The sequence below is a fragment of the Botryllus schlosseri genome, chromosome 6 (assembly GCF_051294905.1).
Source record: "Botryllus schlosseri isolate E-star chromosome 6, Bs_hap1, whole genome shotgun sequence".
Classification (NCBI taxonomy): Eukaryota; Metazoa; Chordata; class Ascidiacea; order Stolidobranchia; family Styelidae; genus Botryllus; species Botryllus schlosseri.
Window position 1 is genome coordinate 4,960,633 of NC_137241.1, and position 24,315 is coordinate 4,984,947.

The 24,315-nt window shown below is 42.6% G+C and overlaps 3 protein-coding genes across 3 annotated transcripts; 1 reads left to right on the forward strand and 2 right to left on the reverse strand.

Annotated features, from left to right (window-relative positions):
* Positions 1–4,853: 4,853 nt before the first annotated feature.
* Positions 4,854–6,214, reverse strand: LOC145440754 (uncharacterized). Its single transcript, XM_080318494.1, has 4 exons — positions 6,094–6,214; positions 5,772–5,999; positions 5,030–5,096; positions 4,854–4,961 (listed from the first exon to the last, which is right to left on the reverse strand). Exons 1-3 carry the CDS (start codon positions 6,155–6,157, stop codon positions 5,038–5,040), a joined length of 351 nt encoding a protein of 116 aa, XP_080174620.1. The 5' UTR covers positions 6,158–6,214; the 3' UTR covers positions 4,854–4,961; positions 5,030–5,037.
* Positions 6,215–10,802: 4,588 nt separating this feature from the next.
* Positions 10,803–12,180, forward strand: LOC145440752 (uncharacterized). Its single transcript, XM_080318492.1, has 4 exons — positions 10,803–10,927; positions 11,020–11,247; positions 11,938–12,004; positions 12,073–12,180. The coding sequence occupies exons 1-3, from the start codon at positions 10,864–10,866 to the stop codon at positions 11,994–11,996; spliced, it is 351 nt and encodes a 116-aa protein (XP_080174618.1). The 5' UTR covers positions 10,803–10,863; the 3' UTR covers positions 11,997–12,004; positions 12,073–12,180.
* An 8,788-nt stretch (positions 12,181–20,968) lies between these two features.
* On the reverse strand, positions 20,969–22,385 carry LOC145440753 (uncharacterized). The gene is made up of 4 exons (XM_080318493.1): positions 22,224–22,385; positions 21,902–22,129; positions 21,145–21,211; positions 20,969–21,076 (listed from the first exon to the last, which is right to left on the reverse strand). The coding sequence occupies exons 1-3, from the start codon at positions 22,285–22,287 to the stop codon at positions 21,153–21,155; spliced, it is 351 nt and encodes a 116-aa protein (XP_080174619.1). The 5' UTR covers positions 22,288–22,385; the 3' UTR covers positions 20,969–21,076; positions 21,145–21,152.
* Positions 22,386–24,315: the final 1,930 nt, after the last annotated feature.

Genomic DNA, 24,315 nt, shown 5'->3' on the forward strand with positions numbered 1-24,315 from the left:
TAGTGACTCGAGTCTGACTCGAGTCAAGTCATGAATCGAGTCATCCCAACACTGGATGATGTGGTGGTAGGACATATCCCTAATGAGTATTCAGAGTAAATTAACACCGAAAACTTCGTTATATATAGCCTACAAAATACATTTAGGTTTAATTGTCCATGGGCGCCTAAATGAGTGGCACCGAATGTTCCTGTCTTGGCAATCTGAACCCCAGAAGACGAATTCCATCTGGCAGGGGAAAATTATATGCAAGTGAAGAAATACCACTCTGAAATCGTGTGCGTCTTTTAGTTTAGTACGATTGGGCGACAGGGTTATCTAAAACTAGATATTCCTGTTGGGCGATATCCCTGTTGAGCGATTCTATATTTTTTGATATAGCAGACAGGAGGTCACGAAATAACATCATGCAACGAAGTCATACCAGCGGGTTCGCCCGCCCGAATATGTTTAATTATCAGTTACGGGCCCTACAGCCCTACAAGACACCTCACAATGTTCGCTCTAAGTTTTGATGAGTCTGCGCACAGTCTGCGCTGACCCTTGGACAACAGTGCGTAATAGCTAAAATAAGGTCATAACTTCGGATTTGTTGTGCGCAACGTAGATTTTCTGTGCGCAGAGACCGTGCACTACGCACGTGCGTAGCTTAGAGGGAACATTGCACCTCACTCAGCTCTACTGGTAAATCTGGTAACGTGAGCAGAGAGGACAAGAAATTGACAGCAATATATATGCAATTCCCGATCTTACTGACCGATTATATTATGAATTATCGAAAGTTTTCGCGCTTCGCACTGGCTCGCTAAACAGTACAGCTGATTCCTGACAAAAGCGAACGACGTGATGGGAGGCGGTCGGTTTATCACCCTATGGGATCCCAAGACCCAAGTTTTTTTCGGGGGGCCTGACGAAGTGCCGTTTCGTTCCTGCCAACGGGTATACGCCCGAAGATGAATAATTATTATTGAGGGGTCCTACCTTTTCAATCACACATCACTCAGCTTTACCGGTAAATCTGTTTACCCGAGCAGAGATAGGATGAAAATTGATCTCAACATACATGCAATTCCCGATTATATTGACCAATTCAATTATTAATTAGTGAAATTTTTCTCGCTTCGCGCGTCTAGGCGAGAATAGCTGCCTCGGTAAACGGACACCCAATGTAGATGACTATAGTTTCAGCAAAGAACGAATAGCCGAAAGGGGGTATGGGGGCGAAGCCCCCCGGAAGTTTGGTTTATCACCCGATGGGGGCCCAAGACCAACGCTTTTTTGGGGGGGGCTGACGAAGTGCTGTTACGGCCCTGGTAACGAATTAATTGTACCTAAGGGCACGCCCAAATATGTTTAATTATTAATTACGTGCCCTTTATTTTCCCATAAAACAGCTCACTCAGCGCTTCTGGTAAATCTGATTACGTGGGCTGAGAGGATAAAAAGTTTATAGCGACTTATATATGTAGGCTAATTACCACCTATTCATTCATGCATTATAGAAAATTTTGGTACCTATGGCGACCAGGCAACACAAACTTTGCTGACCATCGAAATCACGCTACGGGGTTCTTGGGGGCAAAGCCTTCAGAAGTTTGGCTTATCACGCTATGGGTGCGCTAGGCAATCGTTCTTAGGGGGGGTTGACGAAGTGCTGTTACGGCCCTCCCTCTTACTCATTGTCTTTATTACATTCCTTACAATATGAGGTTGGGAGCGCTGGAGCACGATAATTTTTGAAAGGGGGCGCTGGAGGAAAAAAGGTTAAGAACCACTGGCCTAGAGTCTAGGCCCTAGGGAGGGATATATAGAACTATATATCCCTGGGCCAAGGTGGGTGTCTGATTCCATATCGACTACTATAAGTCGCATCGACTACTCCAAGTCGCATCGACGCCTTCCTGCCGTTTCATTGTTTCGCATTTTGTGGTGTATTGAACTGATAAGAATTGCTAATAAATCAATGATTATGATGATGATAAGGAGCTGATCTTTTCGGTTTCCGACGACCGACATTAAGTATAAGCTGGGTGAAGGTAGTGACATTGATGGAGCCTGCGAGATTACCAAATTCATAGGTAGGTCGTGCAAAAAGCTGTATTTGTGGGTTATTCATACCATGCAGGAGATATATGTTTTTTCAACAGCATCAGGATGAGGATTCGACCGCATCATGTGATACAAATGATAAATTTGCTCTAGATAAGGGGTTTTCAACCAGTGGTTCACGGGAGAATTTTGAGGTGGCCACAGAAGTAGCATATATGATCGGTCGTGAGCGGCTAATTTTTGCATGGGGCTCTTATGGGCGGGGTCGCACGCGGCTGGGAAACCGGGGGTGGCATGGTGACCCTTATGTCTTATGGCGGGGGTGGCACGCGGCTATTGCGTCTTATGGCTGCGGTGGCATGGTTACCTTTTCGGGTATAGGCTGCGGCGGCACGCGGCTTCGAAAACCCGTGTTCGCACGACCACCCTTTTTGACCCCCTCTCGGTCGCATGCGGCTATTGTGTCTTGTGGTCGCACGGTAACCCTTTTTATAACTCTGTTTGGTGATATCGAATGTTTCGCATTTATAATATACCAATTTTCCTCACTTTTAGCAGTTTCTGGTCGCATATTCAAGTACCAGTACCCACAGACGGAATCCCAATAGTGTGTTGGCTTCGGAATTACGATGAAATGCCGGTCTTGGCCGTCAGAGTCTCGAGTCAATGACTTGGTTCGAGTCATACGCAATGACTCGAGTCCAAGTCGAGTCAATATACAGATTGACTCGAGTCGAGTCATTTCCGTATTTTGAAAAAACGACTCGAGTCAAGTTGAGTCATCAGAAAATCGTGACTCGAGTCGGACTCGAGTCGAGTCAGGACTCGAGTCATTACAACCCTGGTTCTGCCGCTCGAACATCCGCATTACTCATACCGTAATTTATGCCGATTTTCAGTTGACGCAGTCAATTGGTCTGGCTGCATAAACGAGGATGAATTGCCAAAATGGAGGACATTTAGGCGTCCTCGGAGGACATTTTCAATTTTCTGAGAAAGGAGGACGATGGACATATTGGTAAACCTAACCAGTAAGGTATCCCGCCACTCTTGATACTTGGAAAATAGGGCCAGAAACTGTGATGACGGAGGAAAATTGCGATATTATGAATACGAGCGATTCTATATCACTCGAGCAGAGTTGAAAAAGTGGGTTGAAATGGATTGAACTGAAACTGAACAGTGAACACAATGACTTGGACTCGGACTTGAGTCACATCACTATGACTCAAACTCGACCCTCTACTCATTGACTCGGACTCGGACTTGACTCGATTGTGAATTGGAAATGACTCGACTTAACACGAGTCAAAATTATAAAAGTGAGATTGAATTGTGACTCGGTACCTTGTGACTCGGCCTGATATGATGAAATTAAATTTTGATACTCTCTCAGTCAACATGATCAGATTTACCGGTAAAACTGCTGGAGGTGGTGCCATTGAAAATATGGGCTCGTAATTATATAACTGAATATGGGTTCGGTTCATGGGCGGCGGTCGAGACTATTGGTGAGGTTTTTGCGGGTTTCCTGCGGTTTGTATTTACTTTATTAAAGCATTTAGTTATTTCGTTACCTAAGCTAGAGATTGTCGCTCCTCAAAAATATTTGAAATGCCCACGCACCCACCAGACCAAATTAAAGAAAAAGCTTATATTCCTTACGTCGCACACATTTTCCAATTCACAACTTTCACGGTGACGGTATTTCCCTCTACGGATCGCATTCGTCTAATCTGCCCTGGTCGGCCGAACCTATATCAGCCAACATGCTGTGGTCATTTTCGACGAAAGATTTTGCCAACACCGATCATTGAGACAGTAACCTATACCACGCGCGGTCGCATGTTACCCAAACTTCACACGTCTTAGTGAGTCGTTGCATTCAATAGAATGGTTCTAACTGTCGGTGTCTTATAGTCCCGCAACCGCTCGCTATACATCCCTGGCTAAAGCGCCCTACCACCTCAAGTGATCCTATAAGAATATACCAGACTCTCCTAATTGAGAAAACAGGTTTATTCATTTCTGTAAATTATGCGTATTTTTAATTATTATTCTTTTTGGATATCCATATAAATAAGTCTAGTGACATTAGATCGTGCGAAGTGTGAGATAAATTTAAAAGCTTAATGGATACCACTCCAAAGTAGTTATGACTCCTTCCTATCTTGCATCGTACTCTTGTGATGTTTTGAAATGATAAAATCGCTAGTAAACTGAGACAGTTCCTGTCAAAAAATACTATTACTTTACTTTCATTACCGAAATATTTTGAGCCCCTTCGAGCTGGGACGAAATAAGTAACCGTGTGTTCATTATTCAGAACAGTGGTTTATGGTGGCGAACCGATTTTCGATTTGAAAACGTCCCGCGACCTACCTATAAATTTGGTAGGCTTGTAAGCTTCGTTATTTAAAAAAAATGTCACCACCTGCGCACGCCCCCATTCACATCCGATTGTCGGATGCTAATTGATTAAAAAGGTCAGCACCTTCTCGACTCCAGGGAAAAGCTAAACGAAGCCATCGATGTCTAGATTCACGCATACTTTTCTGTATCAACGCGGCTTGACCTTGTGGAGTTGTAATATCGCGCCACGAGAAGCTCATACTATGCCTTATTCGTTTCAATTTGTTTTCGTAGATGCTCAATTGCTCATGTGAAAGCTGATAATTTAAGCTAGTCTGACTTGAACTCCAATTAGTTCCCTATATATATTGAGAGTCCTTCCAGCGCGCATTCTGAACCTCAACTTTTCTCATGAATTCCCAAGTATGGCAGCAGTGAAGCGATTTCTAAAATATTTTGACCAGGTATGATTTATTGTTTTCGGCGACTTTTTTTCATAATGCGGTTTTGAAACTAAGAGAAAAAGCAAACTTTTCCAATTCGTCCGGTCTTGTCCAGCTCTGTAATGCGAAGAGACACAGAACCCACATTAGAACTTAGCTTCACCGAGAAACGTTTGTTTTCTTACCTTGAAGTCTAGCATCTCGAACTGTATTGCAATCTGTTGCTCTGTTGGAGGCTCGACCTTGTGGATTCTGTCAGGTAGAAATCGCCAGGAGTTAAAAGGGTTGAGCATTTTCACACAAAAGAGACGACGAATCCAATTAATTTCCGAAAGTAATGCTATACGTTGCCAATGTCATAGCGACCGTTGTGGGTACGAAATTGAGCATCAAGGGGTACGAAGATCCTTGGGCCACAGAGCTACTTCTCATGCAGATATCCCAGTACAGTTTTATGTTATGCTATAGAAATCTTTGCTTTAGAAAAAATAAACAAATATGTGTTGGTATTTAGTAAGAATCCTCCTTGTCTGATTATAAGACGTTTACGCTTGTTGTCAGTCAGGTGCTTAGCCAGCCTGACGTCGAATTATTAGAGTCAAGTTGCCTACATGCACAAAGGCATAAAATACCAGTTTAACGTCCAATTGAGCTATAAAAGTCGTTTGATTTAGCAACATATATATATATCTAAAAAAGTTAATCAGATTTTAGGGGTACACAAAATGCTCTGGCGACAAAGGATTACGAGCAGCAAACACGGTTGGGAACCCCTAATGTATATAGGTAGCATTCGATGTTGCACGACCCAAAAGCTGAAAAGCGATGTGTGTTGAAGTGAAAATTATTGTGTCGCGTGAATATCGCGTTACGGCCAAGGAAGTAAGTTTCTGACCCTAGATGATATGGAATGGAATATGCACTTACTGGAGCAGTTCTTTCTATAGCTGTAAACCTTCTTTGGCTGTGCTGGCGTAACGCAAGGGGCTCTCCGGATATAGATCTGTTTGCTCACTGGCGCGATGTAGACACAGTCGTTCCTTTGGGCGGAAGCGCAGCTCACGACTGTTCTTGGAGGAGAACAGCGCGTAGCAGGAGCAGCTCGAGCAACGGCACAAGCTGACACCGCAGCTGGGGCGAAGGAGAATGTTCGAGCTGAAGAAAGCACAAACAAAATGATCGTGCATACAAAATTACTGACTTAGGCTATACTTTGCTTATATCGATTTCTGAATAACATGCATCATACCCGGTAGGTAACAGTAGTAGGCCGAAGCCATACCGAGCATAGCGAGCATCAAGATGAAACGCATATTTCTTCGTTGCTTGATATCCTGAAGGATGAATGTTCAACTGTAATGATCGACAGTGAAGTGTTGAGATGTTACCAACCCTGTGCTTTTATGCATGGGCATTGAGCATAGTCGAGCAATAGAATCTCTCTGGTCGGAGTGTGTGTAGCTGCCACTTGAACGACTATGAAAGAAAGAGAGAGGGGTCTCTCCATTAAAGCTTAGTAAGATAATCAGCACTCCAATATGTAGCCTAATTGAAAGATGAAAAAATTCGACACAAAACCAACAACGGTAATGTGCAACGCTTACTGACAGTTTCTTTAGAGACTTAACACGAATGACGCACGAGAGGTTAGAATGAGAGCTGAAATCATTCGACATCTCGGAAGCGCATCACTTGCGAGATTCCGGTGTTTGTGTTGTATATTCCGGCGCTGTATCAACATCGGAATCTTTGCACGGTATAATTTCAGCGTTTAATTGATTCAGCGTCTGCTCAAAGTACTGGAGTAGATATGTAGGATGACATGTTGACGGAAATAGCTGCAACGAAGTGCAATGGCTTCCCGTCATTCATATCACCGATTCCCTGGAAATTATGTCTGGGATGACAAAAGTATAGGTTGTTTGTAAGATATGCAAAGATTAGCTTGCATCATTCACAGAACACGACGAAAACCGTTGTCATTACATCTCTTTTTGTGTCAACATCGCGAATTCATTGGTATGATGGCAACCCACGCATTGTATTTTATACTATATGAACTTAGCGAAGTGCCGTGAAACTTTTATGCCAAATTACTTTCTCTCCAAATGTTCCGAGTTCAGCGTGCAGTTGAGTCTTTGGCGTCAGTTTCCATGCGCTACAACTAGAGTTGCATTTGAAACAAGGCCCTCGTTTGAAACATGTCTTTTACTGTTCTTTTTTCAACTTTTGAAATACCTCCTGTTTCAAATACAACCCTAGTCGCAAAATCTCTCTCTGTGTGATCATCATCTTCCCATTCATCTAATTTATTTTTCAGGATTCTATGATTCTTCAAAATCAAGTCTTCAATCAGTTGCTCCGTAGCCTCCATTCGTCTTCCTCTTGTAGCCGTCAATCATCCTTGTTGCTTTGTGTGTCCTTTCATTTCCTTATATCCTGCCGGCGTTGGTCACGGTCAGTAACGACTTACTTCTACTTTTTCGAAGTACTCATCGCGCGAAGCGAAGGCGAATGAAGCGGACCAAAGTTGAATGAATCTACTCGAAAAAATGATTTACAAAATAATTTTGGCCACCGGCGAGCTCCTTATAAACTCGGGTGGGGTTGTTGTGCCGTTACGGACCTGGTAGCACGTACAACTGTCGCGTACAGTATGGCCGTCCGCTATTCCACGCACACTGCAAAACACAGTTATCTGGTCCCCGCATTTACGATTTCAGTTTGCGATTTCAGTTTGCGATGTCAGAACATTAAATCCAATGATTCATGTGCCTTTTACATTTTGTGCAATGATTTCCAAAGGAAGTTGATAGATATAATGAATTGCAATTATGGTTATTTATATGTTACAATAATACGACCTGACGAAGCACCTTAAATCTACATCAAATTCACTTCAGTCCGTGTTTAATGCATATCCCTTTGGACGACACACGACATAAATATGACCCCGCTGGAATACTTTCATCAACCTTTCAGTTAGGCTACTATATAATCGTAATTATTTTATTTGCCGTAAGCCGTGGGTTGTTATAATAGGCGTAGCCGGGTTAGAAAAAATGTCGTTTCCCCTTCCCATTGTCGACTTTTCGACTACATTGTGACCCCACGCGTGTCACTATTTCTCGTCAGAGTCGGTTGAAAAGCTTGGCGTATAAGACTATGTACAATTCGATGTTATGAATATATGTTTTGAGAGTATAACATAACAAATATTACTGAATTCTCCCTAAATCTCCCATTTTCCCAATATATAGATCTGTGGCGCACCTCGAAATGCTTCTTGTGACCCACTGGTGGAAAACCCCTGATCTGATCAGCTCTTCGCACCGTATGCATACGTCAACTTTCAGGCTCCGACGCTTCACGAGGCGTCCATATGAATAATGTTCAAAAGTACTGACTTAGTTGAGTTGATTCAAAGACAGCAAATTGTATTTCTACTTGAAGTAGTTTTGGGCTGCTCCGAAAAGCACTACGTTTACGTTTACTTGTGTATAATTATGTGTCGCTACTTCTACTTGAGTAGCCTTCTTTACTATTTTGACGATTTCTGCTTATCATTTTATTGATACAAGTATAAGAGAAGGTCGATACGTGGAGGGTCACTTAAAATTATTGACCACCATCGATCACTCGACGCAATCCAACACAAATTAGTGATTGCAATCAAGTAATCAAAATGTCCGATCACGATACACATCAGTTGTCAAGGATATTTGACGCATGAGATCCTCGGCATTGCGCTAACTTAACTATTTAGTACAATGCGTTGTGCTTCCAATGAGATGTCAACATATCAAAGACTTCGCAATGGTGATTCACAAAATGATGTCATGACAATGAACTGTCAATGATGCTAGCTCCTCTTTGCATATCTCGCAAACAACCTGCTGCTATTATTCAAACATAATTTACAGGGAATCAGGGATGGGAATGACGGGAAGTGATCGCATTTCGTTAAAACTATTTCAGTCAACAATAAGTCATCCTCCATATCTACTCTAGTACTTTGAGCGTACGCTCGATCACTTAAGCGCTGAAATTATCCCACGCAAAGATTCCGGCGTTGATTCAGCACCGAAATATGCAACGCAAACACCGGTATCTCGCAAGTGATGCGCCTCCGAGATATCGGCTGATTTCAGCTCTCATTCCAGCCTCGCGTTAGTGCGGAGCCGATCGACAAATTCTCGGGTCCGGCTCCGATCCGGCTCTGGCTGTATCAAGAAAAAGTACTGAATCAGCTCCGGCCAAAAATGAAAAAGTCCTGCCGGAAACCCGGCTCAACACGGTACGGTGGTTTCGTGAATTTAAAAATATGGCTCGTTTCTTTTCGAACTGGCTTGGCGGTTACTTGCGTGTTGTTGGTTGGCAGTTATTTAGTTTACAATTGAACGATATATTCATATTGAAATGAACCCGAATAATTTCGGCTGACACTCGTCAAGGTTAATTGTCAGCAACTAGTAGAGAATTAGAAAGAACATTGTATATCAACAATCGTATCACAAAATATGACGTCACCAGCATGAAATTTCGTGAATGAGAGAACGTTCAATCATGAAATTTCATGCCGGTGACGTCATATTTTGTGATACGATTGTTGATATACAATGTTCTTTCCAATTCTCTACTAGTTGCTGACGATTACCCCTGACGAGTGTCAGCCGAAAATATTCGGGTTCATTTCAATATGAATATATTATTCAACTGTATATTGAAGTTCTGTACTTCCAAGAAGCTCTTCAAATAGTTATTTAGTTACAAACGTCATGCTTATCCATAAAGATTCTCGCCTTATCAAATAAGTGCTGATCCGGCTCCGATCCGGTCCGGCCAAAATTGAAAAAAATCCGGCCGGATATCAAATCTGACTCCGGTCCATGCACCGCACTACCTCTCGTGTGTCATTAGTAGGGCGGTTTTTTTTGACATGTCATTATTTGTCAAAATTTTGTCAAAATTGTAGCGTTAGGTCAAAATTTGTCAACATTTTTCATAAAGTCAAAATTTTTTTGACGTCTGTATTTCGTTTGTATCGTAGATTTTGTACTGCCGGTGAACTTAATATTTGATATTTTACAGTTTGTAGCCTATTTTATAGGCCTACCGTTGTAAACAGCTAATTGTCTGCTCATTGTGAATCATAAATGGTCAAATAAAACAAATAGGTAGACATGGTGTTATGGTCAACGTACCGCAATATCCTAACTAAAGACTTCTTGGGCACTGCATCATTCTTATGTTAAGAAGCGCTTGATGAAAAATTGTGATGTTGACAACATTGTCAGAATGAAGCAACACGGTGTCGGACTGTTGAACGTCCTTTGCAAGTTTCTTAGTAAGGACATGCATTTTCTACCAAAGAATGTAGGAAAATAGCCTATCTCTTGTTACACTACAAAAAATCCTAATTATTTCTTCATAATACATATTGCAACCACTGGAATTCTTCATAGGGCCAGATTCCGTTAAAATATTGTTTTTTTTCATGTAAAAATGTGGCTGTTTCTGAGCCAAAAACATTTTTTCCGGCCAAACTACTTCGTTAGGAGAGCCAGTTCAAACCAGAAATGAAGATAAGTGGTACAATTTTGGGAGAAATGTGGGAAAACACCTAATTTGCATACGTTAGGTCAAAATTTTGATTTTTTAGGTCAAAATTTTCCTTTTTTTAGGTAAAAAAAGAAACGCCCTAGTCATTAGTAATCAGTGTCTAAGGAAACTGTGAGTACGTGCTTCGCATTGCCATTGTGGGCTTTGTGTAGACTTTTTATCTTTCCATTACATATTGGAGTGTTGATTATTACGGCGTTTCAATGACGAGACCGTTCTCTCTCTCTCTTTCATAGTCATTCAAGTGGCAGCTACACACACTCCTCCGACCAGAGAGATTCTATCTTGCTCGACTATGCCCATGCATAAAAGCACAGGGTTGGTAACATCTCAACACTTCACTGTCGATCATTACAGTTGAACATTCATCCTTCAGGATATCAAGCAACGAAGAAATATGCGTTTCATCTTGATGCTCGCTATGCTCGGTATGGCTTCGGCCTACTACTGTTACCTACCGGGTATGATGCATGTTATTCAGAAATCGATATAAGTAAAGTAGCCTAAGTCAGTAATTTTGTATGTACGATCATTTTGCTTGTGCTTTCTTCAGCTCGAACATTCTCCTTCGCCCCAGCTGCGGTGTCAGCTTGTGCCGTTGCTCGAGCTGCTCCTGCTACGCGCTGTTCTCCTCCAAGAACAGTCGTGAGCTGCGCTTCCGCCCAAAGGAACGACTGTGTCTACATCGCGCCAGTGAGCAAACAGATCTATATCCGGAGATCCCCTTGCGTTACGCCAGCACAGCCAAAGAAGGTTTACAGCTATAGAAAGAACTGCTCCAGTAAGTGCATATTCCATTCCCTATCATCTAGGGTCGGAAACTTACTTCCTTGGCCGTAACGCGATATTCGCGCGACACAATAACTTTCACTGCAACACACATCGCTTTTCAGCTTTTGAGTCGTGCAACACCGAATGCTACCTATATCAGGTGTTCCCAACCGTGTTTGCTGCTCGTGCACCTTTGTGGCTTCAGATCATTATGCGTACCTAAAAAAATGTGATGAAATATTTTAGATATATATTGCTAAAGTAAATGGCTTTAAAGCTCAATTGAACTGTTATTTTAGGCCATTGTCCATGTACTCTAATAAATTGATGTTAGCTTGAAAAATGTGAAAAATAAAATTCAAAAGCCTTTCTTTTTTTCGGCTGGCTACGCACTTGGCTGACAACAAGTGTAAGCGTGTTATAATCATACAAGGAGGATTCTTACTAAATAGCAACACTTATGCGTTGATCCTTTTTCGAAGCAAAGATTGTAATTGCATAATATGTAACTGCGCTGGAATATCTGTCTGAAAAGCTGCTCTGTGGCCCAAGGATCTTCGTATCCCTTGATGCTCAATCTCGTACCCTTTACGGTCGTTATGGCATTGGCAACGTAGCGTTCGGAAAATAATTGGATTCATCGTTTCTTTTGTGTCAAAATGCTGAACCCTTTTAACTCATGGCGATTTCTACCTGACAGAATCCACAAGGTCGAGCCTCCAACAGAGCAACAGACTGCGATACAGTTCGAGATGCTAGACTTCAAGGTAAGAAAACGAACGTTTCTTGATGAAGCCAAGTTCTAATGTGAGTTCTGCCTTTCTTCGCATTACAGAGCTCGACAAGACCAGATGAATCGGAAAATTTTGTTCATTCTCCTGATTGCAAATCCGCATCATGAGAAAAAATCGTCTAAAACAATAAATCATACCTGGTCAAAATATCTCATGAGTGCATTTGCTGCAGCCATACCTGGAATTCATGAAAAAGTTGAAGTTCAGAATGCGTTCAGGACAGGGATATCTAGACTGTGACGGGATTGATAACTAGTCACGTGACCGCGTACTCAGTTGACGGTATAAGGGCATTGCATACAACAGCATTTGAGGCGGAAGAGTGTCGTTGCGCTAGATCAGTGGTTCTTAACCTTTTTTCCTCCAGCGCCCCCTTTCAAAAATTTTCGTGCTCCAGCGCGCCCCAACCTCATATTGTAATGAATGTAATAAAGACTATGACTAAGAGGGAGGGCCGTAGCAGTACTTCGTCTACCCCCTAAAAACGATTGACTTGCGCACCCAAAGCGTGATAAACCAAACTTTTGAGGGCTTCGCCCCCGAGAACGCCGTAGCGTGATTTCGATGGTAGGCAAAGTTTGTGTGGCCTGGTCGCCCTAAGGTACCAAAATTTTCTATAATGCATGAATGAATAGGTGGTAATTACATATATGAGTCGTTATAAACTTTTTATCCTCTCAGCCCACGTAATCAGATTTACCAGTAGCGCTGAGTGAGCTGTTGTATGGGTAAATAAAGGGCACGTAAATAATAATTAAACGTATTCGGGCGTGCTCGTAGGTACAATTAATTCGTTACCAGAGCCGTAACAGCACTTCGTCACACATCCCCCCCCCCCACAAAAAAAAACGTTGGGCTTCGGCCAGACTCCGGGGGGCTTCGCCGCCAGACCCTCCTTTGGCTATCCGCTATTTGCTGATACCAGTCATCTACATTGGGTGTCCGTGAAATTTTTCAATAATTAATGATTGAATTGGTCAATATGATCGGGAATTGCATGTATACTGATATCAATTTTTATCCTCTCTCTGCTCACGTAAACAGATTTACTGGTAGAGCTGCGTGATGTGTGATTGAAAAGGTAGGACACCTCAATAATAATTATACATCTTCGGGCGTATACCCGTTGGCAGGAACGAAACGGCACTTCGTCAGGCCCCCCGGAAAAACTTGGGTCTTGGGCTCCCATAGCCACGAAATCAGCTGTACTGTTTAGCGACCCAGTGCGAAGCGCGAAAACTTTCGATAATTCATGATAAAATCGGTCAGTCAGATCGGGAATTGCATATATATTGCAATCAATTTCTTGTCCTCTCTGCTCACGTTACCAGATTTACCGTTAAAGCTGAGTGAGGTGCAATGGTCCCTCTAATCTGCGCACGTGCGCAGTGCTGCACGGTCTCTGCGCACAGAAAATCTACGTTGCGCACAACAAATCCGAAGTTATGACCTAGCTTTTTTTAATCGTTACGTACTGTTGTCCAAGGGTCTGCGCGGTGAGTTGTTCAGTGTGCGCAGACACGTCAAAACGTAGAGCGAACATTGTCAGGTGTCTTGGAAACTGTAGGGCCCGTAACTAATAATTAAACATATTCGGGCGGGCGAACCCGTTGGTATGACTTCGTTGCATGATGTTATTTCGTGACCTCCTGTCAGCTATATCAAAAAATATAGAATCGCCCAACAGGGATATCGTCCAACAGGAATATATCTAGCTTTAGATATCCCTGTCGCCCAATCGTACTAAACTAAAAAAAGCACACGATTTCAAATTGGGATCTCTTCACTGGCATGTAATTTTTCCCTGCCAGATGGAATTCGTCTTCTGGGGTTCAGATTGCCAAGACAGGAACTTTCGGTGCCAGTCATTTAGGCGCCAATCGACAATTAATCCTATATGTCGAAGTTTTCGGTGTTAATTTGCTCTGAATACTCATTAGGGAGATGTCCTACCACCACATCATCTACTGCGAAGCCATTTTTCTCCTGCGCTCCTCATACCGCCCCCCTGAGCCCAGCGCCCCCCCATATCGCCCCCTGAGCGTTTCCGCCCCCTTCAAAATCGACAGCGCCCCCTGGGGGGCGCTGGAGGCAAGGTTAAGAACCACTGCGCTAGATCTAGTCTAGATATCGCTGGTCCAGGAATATGGACACTCAGTACTATTATACAGTCTACACGGAACTAATTTGAGTTAAAGTCACACTCGATTCCATCCTGTAGGCATACGACTCATCTTCTTACGCGTAAGTCAATACGAAAACGAATTCAAATGATTAAGGCGTAGCATACACTTTTCACGGCACGATAGTATTAAATCGCAGAGCCAGGCCGCGCTGTCAGAGGAAAGTATGTTGGAATCCAGTCACTCGTGGATTTTTAAGCTTGGCCTCGTTTAGCTTTTCTATGGAACTCGCCAAGTATATGTCTTAGGTCCACTGTTATGTTCCTGATCTCGTTAGAACAAAAACTCAATACGACGAGGTTGCAATATGAAATCAGCATAATATCATAAGAACAACTTAAGACGGGTGACACGATCCATAGTGCAGGTAAACGAAAGGCAATAGACAACAGAACACAGGGTGTAAATACGAAGCACGATACGCGAAGAAATAATGATTGTCGGTAATTACTAATTCTAGTGACAAATAAGAGACAAACGATACCAACGTAAAATGCACGAACATAACAGCTTTTATATGGAACTCGCCAATTTTATGTATCAGTTCCACTGCGTCGTTGCCTCGAGTATTTCAATGACTTCTTTAAGTCGGAATCAAAAGTGCACAAGTACAACACACACGCGTCCACGTCGTCCAAATATATTTTATGATCGACCGAAAAGATCATCGCTTTATCAAATATGCCGGACCTGATTTGTGGAATAGCATCCGGCCGGCCATTCGACAGTCGACGAGCATGTCCACATTCAAGTCAAAATACAAGCAATTAGTAGTAAATAAATACTAGTCCATCCTCAAGATTACCGGACCACACGACTGACCTATCGATCTCGCTTTCCATGACATGCCTCCCCATTTCTTTTCGCTTTATTTTTTCTATACTATTTTCTCTATTTTTCATTCAGTGTGCATGCCTCCTCTTTACATCGCCTAATGCAGTGGTTCTTAACCTTGCCTCCAGCGCCCCCTAAGGGGCGCTGGCGATTTTGAAGGGGGCGGAAACGCTCAGGGGGCGATATGGGGGGCGCTGGGCTCAAGGGGGCGGTATGGGGGGCGCTGGAGAAAAATATCTTCGCAGTAGATGATGTCAGTGTTGGGATCAAGTCACTACCTTCGAGTCACGAGTCATTTCGAGTCATCGCACATTTTGACTCGAGTCAAGTCGAGTCAATCGATTTTCAAAGGTGACTCGAGTCAAATCAAGTCACTCGATCTTTGGAGGTGACTCGAGTCAAGTCGAGTCAAGTCAAGTCAAGTCACGAGTCAAGTTGTCTTTTCGAAGTATGAGGCATGATTACGTCGTTGCAATTTGCAAGCTGTCTGCAATACAGATTGAGTGGTCATTGATTCCGAACCGATGAGCGAATATAGAGTTAAATACGCGCGCAAGAAGACGCTGCATCGCTCACATATACGTAAAACTATTAAAATACGTAAGTAATTGCATAGCCTCAGTTTATAGTTACCAGCCAAAATAGAGAATAGACAAACGAATTGATAAGATGCAATACATTACCCATTTACAAATAGATATGATACAATTCGAGTATACGTTGAGGACAATATAAACTATATTCGAATTCAATTCAAATAAAACAAGAGGTTTGGTACAGGTACAAGAACAGAGAACAGAAATAGACATTTTGCTATTTTATTACTACTAGAGTGACCGACAACGTAAGCTGTAAGCTTCGATCAATTGCGGTCAATTGATTTATGAGAGAACAATCGCGGCTCGGTGAAACGCTCGATCATTGAATGATTGATCGCTTTCAAGGGTTACACCAGCGTTTCGCGAAAAAATCCGAACATATGCAAGATACAGTGATTTTTATCGACAACGATTACTTGATGACTTGAAATTGACCCGTGAATTTTGCTCCGAGTCACGAGTCAATCCACATTTCTGATACGTCGAGTCAAGTCAAGTGAAGTCATTTTAGCAAAGTGACTCGAGTCAAGTCAAGTCTTACGAAATAGTGACTCGAGTCTGACTCGAGTCAAGTCATGAATCGAGTCATCCCAACACTGGATGATGTGGTGGTAGGACATATGCCTAATGAGTATTCAGAGTAAATTAACACCGAAAACTTCGTTATATATAGCCTACAAAAGACATATAGGTTTAATTGTCCATGAGCGCCTAAATGACTGGCACTGAATGTTCCTGTCTTGGAAATCTGAACCCCAGAAGACGAATTCCATCTGGCAGGGAAAATTATATGCAAGTGAAGAAATACCACTCTGAAATCGTGTGCGTCTTTTAGTTTAGTACGATTGGGCGACAGGGATATCTAAAACTAGATATTCCTGTTGGGCGATATCCCTGTTGGGCGATTCTATATTTTTTGATATAGCAGACAGGAGGTCACGAAATAACATCATGCAACGAAGTCATACCAGCGGGTTCGCCCGCCCGAATATGTTTAATTATCAGTTACGGGCCCTACAGCCCTAAAAGACACCTCACAATGTTCGCTCTTAGTTTTGATGTGTCTGCGCACAGTCTGCGCTGACCCTTGGACAACAGTGCGTAATAGCTAAAATAAGGTCATAACTTCGGATTTGTTGTGCGCAACGTAGATTTTCTGTGCGCAGAGACCGTGCACTACGCACGTGCGCAGCTTAGAGGGAACATTGCACCTCACTCAGCTCTACTGGTAAATCTGGTAACGTGAGAAGAGAGGACAAGAAATTGATAGCAATATATATGCAATTCCCGATCTTACTGACCGATTATATTATGAATTATCGAAAGTTTTCGCGCTTCGCACTGGCTCGCTAAACAGTACAGCTGATTCCTGACAAAAGCGAACGACGTGATGGGAGGCGGTCGGTTTATCACCCTATGGGATCTCAAGACCCAAGTTTTTTTCGGGGGGCCTGACGAAGTGCCGTTTCGTTCCTGCCAACGGGTATACGCCCGAAGATGTATAATTATTATTGAGGGGTCCTACCTTTTCAATCACACATCACTCAGCTTTACCGGTAAATCTGTTTACGCGAGCAGAAAGAGGATGAAAATTGATCTCAACATACATGCAATTCCCGATTATATTGACCAATTCAATTATTAATTAGTGAAATTTTTCTCGCTTCGCGCGTCTAGGCGAGAATAGCTGCCTCGGTAAATGGACACCCAATGTAGATGACTATAGTTTCAGCAAATAGCGAATAGCCGAAAGGGGGTATGGGGACGAAGCCCCCCGGAAGTTTGGTTTATCACCCGATGGTGGGCCCAAGACCAACGCTTTTTTTGGGCCCTACTAACGAATTAATTGTACCTAAGGGCACGCCCAAATATGTTTAATTATTAATTACGTGCCCTTTATTTTCCCATAAAACAGCTCACTCAGCGCTACTGGTAAATCTGATTACGTGGGCTGAGAGGATAAAAAGTTTATAGCGACTTATATATGTAATTACCACCTATTCATTCATGCATTATAGAAAATTTTGGTACCTATGGCGACCAGGCCACACAAACTTTGCTGACCATCGAAATCACGCTACGGGGTTCTTGGGGGTAAAGCCTTCAGAAGTTTGGCTTATTACGCTATGGGTGCGCTAGGCAATCGTTCTTAGGGGGGGGGTTGACGAAGTGCTGTTACGGCCCTCCCTCTTACTCATTGTCTTTATTACATTCCTTACAATATGAGGTTGGGAGCGCTGGAGCACGATAATTTTTGAAAGGGGGCGCTGGAGGAAAAAAGGTTAAGAACCACTGGCCTAGACTCTAGGCCCTAGGGAGGGATATATAGAACTATATATCCCTGGGCCAAGGTGGGTGTCTGATTCCATATCGACTACTCCAAGTCGCATCGACGCCTTCCTGTCGTTTCATTGTATCGCATTTTTGTGGTGTATTGAACTGATAAGAATTGCTAATAAACCAATGATTATGATGATGATAAGGAGCTGATCTTTTCGGTTTCCGACGACCGACATTAAGTATAAGCTGGGTGAAGGTAGTGACATTGATGGAGCCTGCGAGATTACCAAATTCATAGGTAGGTCGTGCAAAAAGCTGTATTTGTGGGTTATTCATACCATGCAGGAGATATATGTTTTTTCAACAGCATCAGGATGAGGATTCGACCGCATCATGTGATACAAATGATAAATTTGCTCTAGATAAGGGGTTTTCAACCAGTGGTTCACGGGAGAATTTTGAGGTGGCCACAGAAGTAGTATATATGATCGGTCGTGAGCGGCTAATTTTTGCATGGGGCTCTTATGGGCGCGGCTGGGAAACCGGGGGTGGCATGGTTACCCTTATGTCTTATGGCGGGGGTGACACGCGGCTATTGCGTCTTATGGCTGCGGTGGCATGGTTACCTTTTCGGGTATAGGCTGCGGCGGCACGCGGCATCGAAAACCCGTGTTCGCACGACCACCCTTTTTGACCCCCTCTCGGTCGCATGCGGCTATTGTGTCTTGTGGTCGCACGGTAACCCTTTTTATAACTCTGTTTGGTGATATCGAATGTTTCGCATTTATAATATACCAATTTTCCTCACTTTTTGCAGTTTCTGGTCGCATATTCAAGTAAGAGTACCCACAGACGGAATCCCAATAGTGTGTTGGCTTCGGAATTACAATGAAATGTCGGTCTTGGCCGTCAGAGTCTCGAGTCAATGACTTGGTTCGAGTCCAAGTCGAGTCAATACACAGATTGACTCGAGTCGAGTCATTTCCGTATTTTGAAAAAACGACTCGAGTCAAGTCGAGTCATCAGAAAATCGTGACTCGAGTCGGACTCGAGTCGAGTCATGACTCGAGTCATTACAACCCTGGTTCTGCCGCTCGAACATCCGCATTACTTATACCGTAATTTATGCCGATTCTCAGTTGACGCAGTCAATTAGCCTGGCTGCATAAACGAGGATGTATTGCCAAAAAGAAGGACATTTAGGCGTCCTCGGAGGACATTTTCAATTTTCTGAGAAAGGAGGACGATGGACATATTGGTAAACCTAACCAGTAAGGTATCCCGCCACACTTGATACTTGGAAAATAGGGCCAGAAACTGTGATGACGGAGGAAAATTGCGATATTATGAATACGAGCCATTCTATATCACTCGAGCAGAGTTGAAAAAGTGGGTTGAAATGGATTGAACTGAAACTGAACAGTGAACACAATGACTTGGACTCGGACTTGAGTCACATCACTATGACTCGAACTAGACCCTCTACTCATTGACTCGGACTCGGACTTGACTCGATTGTGAATTGGAAATGACTCGACTTAACACTAGTCAAAATTATAAAAGTGAGATTGACTTGTGACTCGGTACCTTGTGACTCGGCCTGATATGATGAAATTAAATTTTGATACTCTCTCAGTCAACATGATCAGATTTACCGGTAAAACTGCTGGAGTTGGTGCCATTGAAAATATGGGCTCGTAATTATATAACTGAATATGGGTTCGGTTCATGTGCGGAGGTCGAGACTATTGATGAGGTTTTTGCGGGTTTCCTGCGGTTTGTATTTACTTTAATAAAGCATTTAGTTATTTCGTTACCTAAGCTAGAGATTGTCGCTCCTCAAAAATATTTGAAATGCCCACGCACCCACCAGACCAGATTAAAGAAAAAGCTCATATTCCTTACGTCGCACACATTTTCCAATTCACAACTTTCACGGTGACGGTATTTCCCTCTACGGATCGCATTCGTCTAATCTGCCCTGGTCGGCCGAACCTACATCAGCCAACATGCTGTGGTCATTTTCGACGAAAGATTTTGCCAACACCGATCATTGAGACAGTAACCTACACTACGCGCGGTCGCATGTTACCCAAACTTCACACGTCTTAGTGAGTCGTTGCATTCAATAGAATGGTTCTAACTGTCGGTGTCTTATAGACCCGCAACCGCACGCTATACATCCCTGGACTAAAGCGCCCCACCACCTCAAGTGATCCTATAAGAATATACCAGACTCTCCTAATTGAGAAAACAGGTTTAATCATTTCTGTAAATTATGCGTATTTTTAATTATTATTATTTTTGGATATCCATATAAATAAGTCTAGTGACATTAGATCGTGCGAAGTGTGAGATAAATTTAAAAGCTTAATGGATACTACTCCAAAGTAGTTAGGACTCCTTCCTATCTTGCATCGTACTCTTGTGATGTTTTGAAATGATAAAATTGCTAGTAAACTGAGACTGTTCCTGTCAAAAAATACTATTACTTTACTTTCATTACCGAAATATTTTGAGCCCCTTCGAGCTGGGACGAAATAAGTAACCGTGTGTTCATTATTCAGAACAGTGGTTTATGGTGGCGAACCGATTTTCGATTTGAAAACGTCCCGCGACCCACCTATAAATTTGGTAGGCTTGTAAGCTTCATTATTTAAAAAAAATGTCACCACCTGCGCCCGCCCCTATTCACGTCCGATTGTCGGATGCTAATTGATTAAAAAGGTCAGCACCTTCTCGACTCCAGGGAAAAGCTAAACGAAGCCATCGATGTCTAGATCCACGCATACTTTTCTGTATCAACGCGGCTTGACCTTGTGGAGTTGTAATATCGCGCCACGATAAACCCATACTATGCCTTATTCGTTTGAATTTGTTTTCGTAGATGCTCAATTGCTCATGTGGAAGCTGCTAATTTAATCTAGTCTGACTTGAACTCAAATTAGTTCCCTATTATTGAGAGTCATTCCAGCGCGCATTCTAAACCTCAACTTTTCTCATGAATTCCAAGTATGGCAGCAGTGAAGCGATTTCTAAAATATTTCGACCAGGTATGATTTATTGTTTTCGGCGACTTTTTCTCATGATGCGGATTTGAAACTAAGAGAAAAAGCAAAATTTTCCAATTCGTCTGGTCTTGTCGAGCCCTGTAATGCGAAGAGACACAGAACCCTCATTAGAACTCAGCTTCACCGAGAAACGTTCGTTTTCTTACCTTGAAGACTAGCATCTCGAACTGTATCGCAGTCTGTTGCTCTGTTGGAGGCTCGACCTTGTGGATTCTGTCAGGTAGAAATCGCCAGGAGTTAAAAGGGTTGAGCATTTTCACACAAAAGAGACGACGAATCCAATTAATTTCCGAAAGTAATGCTATACGTTGCCAATGTCATAGCGACCGTTGTGGGTACGAAATTGAACATCAAGGGGTACGAAGATCCTTGGGCCACAGAGCTACTTCTCATGCAGATAGCCCAGTACAGTTTTATGTTATGCTATAGAAATCTTTGCTTTGGAAAAAATAAACAAATATGTGTTGGTATTTAGTAAGAATCCTCCTTGTCTGATTATAAGACGTTTACGCTTGTTGTCAGTCAGGTGCTTAGCCAGCCAAAAATAAGGAAATGTGGCGTCGAATTATTAGAGTCAAGTTGCCTACATGCACAAAGGCATAAAATACCAGTTTAACGTTCAATTGAGCTATAAAAGTCATTTGATTTAGCAATATATATATATATCTAGAAAAGTGAATCAAATTTTAGGGGTACACAAAATGCTCTGGCGACAAAGGAGTACAAGCAGCAAACACGGTTGGGAACCCCTAATGTATATAAGTAGCATTCGATGTTGCACGACTCAAAAGCTGAAAAGCGATGTGTGTTGAAGGGAAAATTATTGTGTTGCGTGAATATCGCGTTACGGCCAAGGAAGTAAGTTTCTGACCCTAGATGATATGGAATGGAATATGCACTTACTGGAGCAGTTCTTTCTATAGCTGTAAACCTTCTTTGGCTGTGCTGGCGTAACGCAAGGGGCTCTCCGGATATAGATCTGTTTGCTCACTGGCGCGATGTAGACACAGTCGTTCCTTTGGGCGGAAGCGCAGCTCACGACTGTTCTTGGAGGAGAACAGCGCGTAGCAGGAGCAGCTCGAGCAACGGCACAAGCTGACACCGCAGCTGGGGCGAAGGAGAATGTTCGAGCTGAAGAAAGCACAAACAAAATGATCGTGCATACAAAATTACTGACTTGGGCTATACTTTGCTTATATCGATTTCTGAATAACATGCATCATACCCGGTAGGTAACAGTAGTAGGCCGAAGCCATACCGAGCATAGCGAGCATCAAGATGAAACGCATATTTCTTCGTTGCTTGATATCCTGAAGGATGAATGTTCAACTGTAATGATCGACAGTGAAGTGTTGAGATGTTACCAACCCTGTGCTTTTATGCATGGGCATTGAGCATAGTCGAGCAATAGAATCTCTCTGGTTGGAGTGTGTGTAGCTGCCACTTGAACGACTATGAAAGAAAGAGAGAGGGGTCTCTCAATTAAAGCTTAGTAAGATAATCAGCACTCCAATATGTAGCCTAATTGAAAGATGAAAAAATTCGACACAAAACCAACAACGGTAATGTGCAACGCTTACTGACAGTTTCTTTAGAGACTAAACACGAATGACGCACGAGAGGTTAGAATGAGAGCTGGAATCATTCGACATCTCGGAAGCGCATCACTTGCGAGATTCCGGTGTTTGTGTTGTATATTCCGGCGCTGTATCAACATCGGAATCTTTGCACGGTATAATTTCAGCGTTTAAGTGATTCAGCGTGTGCTCAAAGTACTGGAGTAGATATGGAGGATGACATGTTGACGGAAATAGCTGCAACGAAGTGCAATGGCTTCCCGTCATTCATATCACCGATTCCCTGGAAATTATGTCTGGGATGACAAAAGTATAGGTTGTTTGTAAGATATGCAAATATTAGCTTGCATCATTCACAGAACACGACGAAAACCGTTGTCATTACATCTCTTTTTGTGTCAACATCGCGAATTCATTGGTATGATGGCAACCCACGCATTGTATTTTATACTATATGAACTTAGCGAAGTGCCGTGAAACTTTTATGCCAAATTACTTTCTCTCCAAATGTTCCGAGTTCAGCGTGCAGTTGAGTCTTTGGCGTCAGTTTCCATGCGCTACAACTAGAGTTGCATTTGAAACAAGGCCCTCGTTTGAAACATGTCTTTTACTGTTCTTTTTTCAACTTTTTTCAACTTTTGAAATACCACCTGTTTCAAATACAACCCTAGTCGCAAAATCTCTCTCTGTGTGATCATCATCTTCCAATCTTCCCATTCATCTAATTTTTTTTTCAGGATTCTATGATTCTTCAAAATCAAGTCTTCAGTCAGTTGCTCCGTAGCCTCCATTCGTCTTCCTCTTGTAGCCGTCAATCATCCTTTTTGCTTTGTGTGTCCTTCATTTCCTTATATCCTGCCGGCGTTGGTCACGGTCAGTAACGACTTACTTCTACTTTTTCGAAGTACTCATCGCGCGAAGCGAAGGCGAATGAAGCGGACCAAAGTTGAATGAATCTACTCGAAAAAATGATTTACAAAATAATTTTGGCCACCGGCGAGCTCCTTATAAACTCGGGTGGGGTTGTTGTGCCGTTACGGACCTGGTACCACGTACAACTGTCGCGTACATTATTGCCGTCCGCTATTCCACGCACACTGCAAAACACAGTTATCTGGTCCCCGCATTCACGATTTCAGTTTGCGATGTCAGAACATTAAATCCAATGATTCATGTGCCTTTTTCATTTTGTGCAATGATTTCCAAAGGAAGTTGATAGATATAATGAATTGCAATTAGGGTTATTTATATGTTACAATAATACGACCTGACGAAGCACCTTAAATTCACATCATATTCACTTCAGTCCGTGTTTAATGCACATCCCTTTGGACGACACACGACGTAAATATGACCCCGCTGGAATACTTTCATCAACCTTTCAGCTACTATATAATCGTAATTATTTTATTTGCCGTAAGCCGCGGGTTGTTATAATAGGCGTAGCCGGGTTAGAAAAAAATGTCGTTTCCCCTTCCCATTGTCGACTTTTCGACTACGTTGTGACCCCACGCGTGTCACTATTTCTCGTCAGAGTCGGTTGAAAAGCTTGGCGTATAAGGCTATGTACAATTCAATGTTATGAATATATGTTTTCAGAGTATAACATAACAAATATTACTGAATTCTTCCTAAATCTCCCATTTTCCCAATATATAGATCTGTGGCGCACCTCGAAATGCTTCTTGTGACCCACTGGTGGAAAACCCCTTATCTGATCAGCTCTTCGCTGACTTAGTT

Bases quoted from the DNA above. Each gene is read 5' to 3' on its own strand.
- LOC145440753 (XM_080318493.1), bottom strand. From the start codon at position 22,287: ATGCGTTTCATCTTGATGCTCGCTATGCTCGGTATGGCTTCGGCCTAC. The intron at 22,130-22,223 runs GTATGATGCATG...TGCTTTCTTCAG, and splicing joins CTACTACTGTTACCTACCGG to CTCGAACATTCTCCTTCGCC. The intron at 21,212-21,901 runs GTAAGTGCATAT...TCTACCTGACAG, and splicing joins CTATAGAAAGAACTGCTCCA to AATCCACAAGGTCGAGCCTC.
- LOC145440752 (XM_080318492.1), top strand. From the start codon at position 10,864: ATGCGTTTCATCTTGATGCTCGCTATGCTCGGTATGGCTTCGGCCTAC. The intron at 10,928-11,019 runs GTATGATGCATG...TGCTTTCTTCAG, and splicing joins CTACTACTGTTACCTACCGG to CTCGAACATTCTCCTTCGCC. The intron at 11,248-11,937 runs GTAAGTGCATAT...TCTACCTGACAG, and splicing joins CTATAGAAAGAACTGCTCCA to AATCCACAAGGTCGAGCCTC.
- LOC145440754 (XM_080318494.1), bottom strand. From the start codon at position 6,157: ATGCGTTTCATCTTGATGCTCGCTATGCTCGGTATGGCTTCGGCCTAC. The intron at 6,000-6,093 runs GTATGATGCATG...TGCTTTCTTCAG, and splicing joins CTACTACTGTTACCTACCGG to CTCGAACATTCTCCTTCGCC. The intron at 5,097-5,771 runs GTAAGTGCATAT...TCTACCTGACAG, and splicing joins CTATAGAAAGAACTGCTCCA to AATCCACAAGGTCGAGCCTC.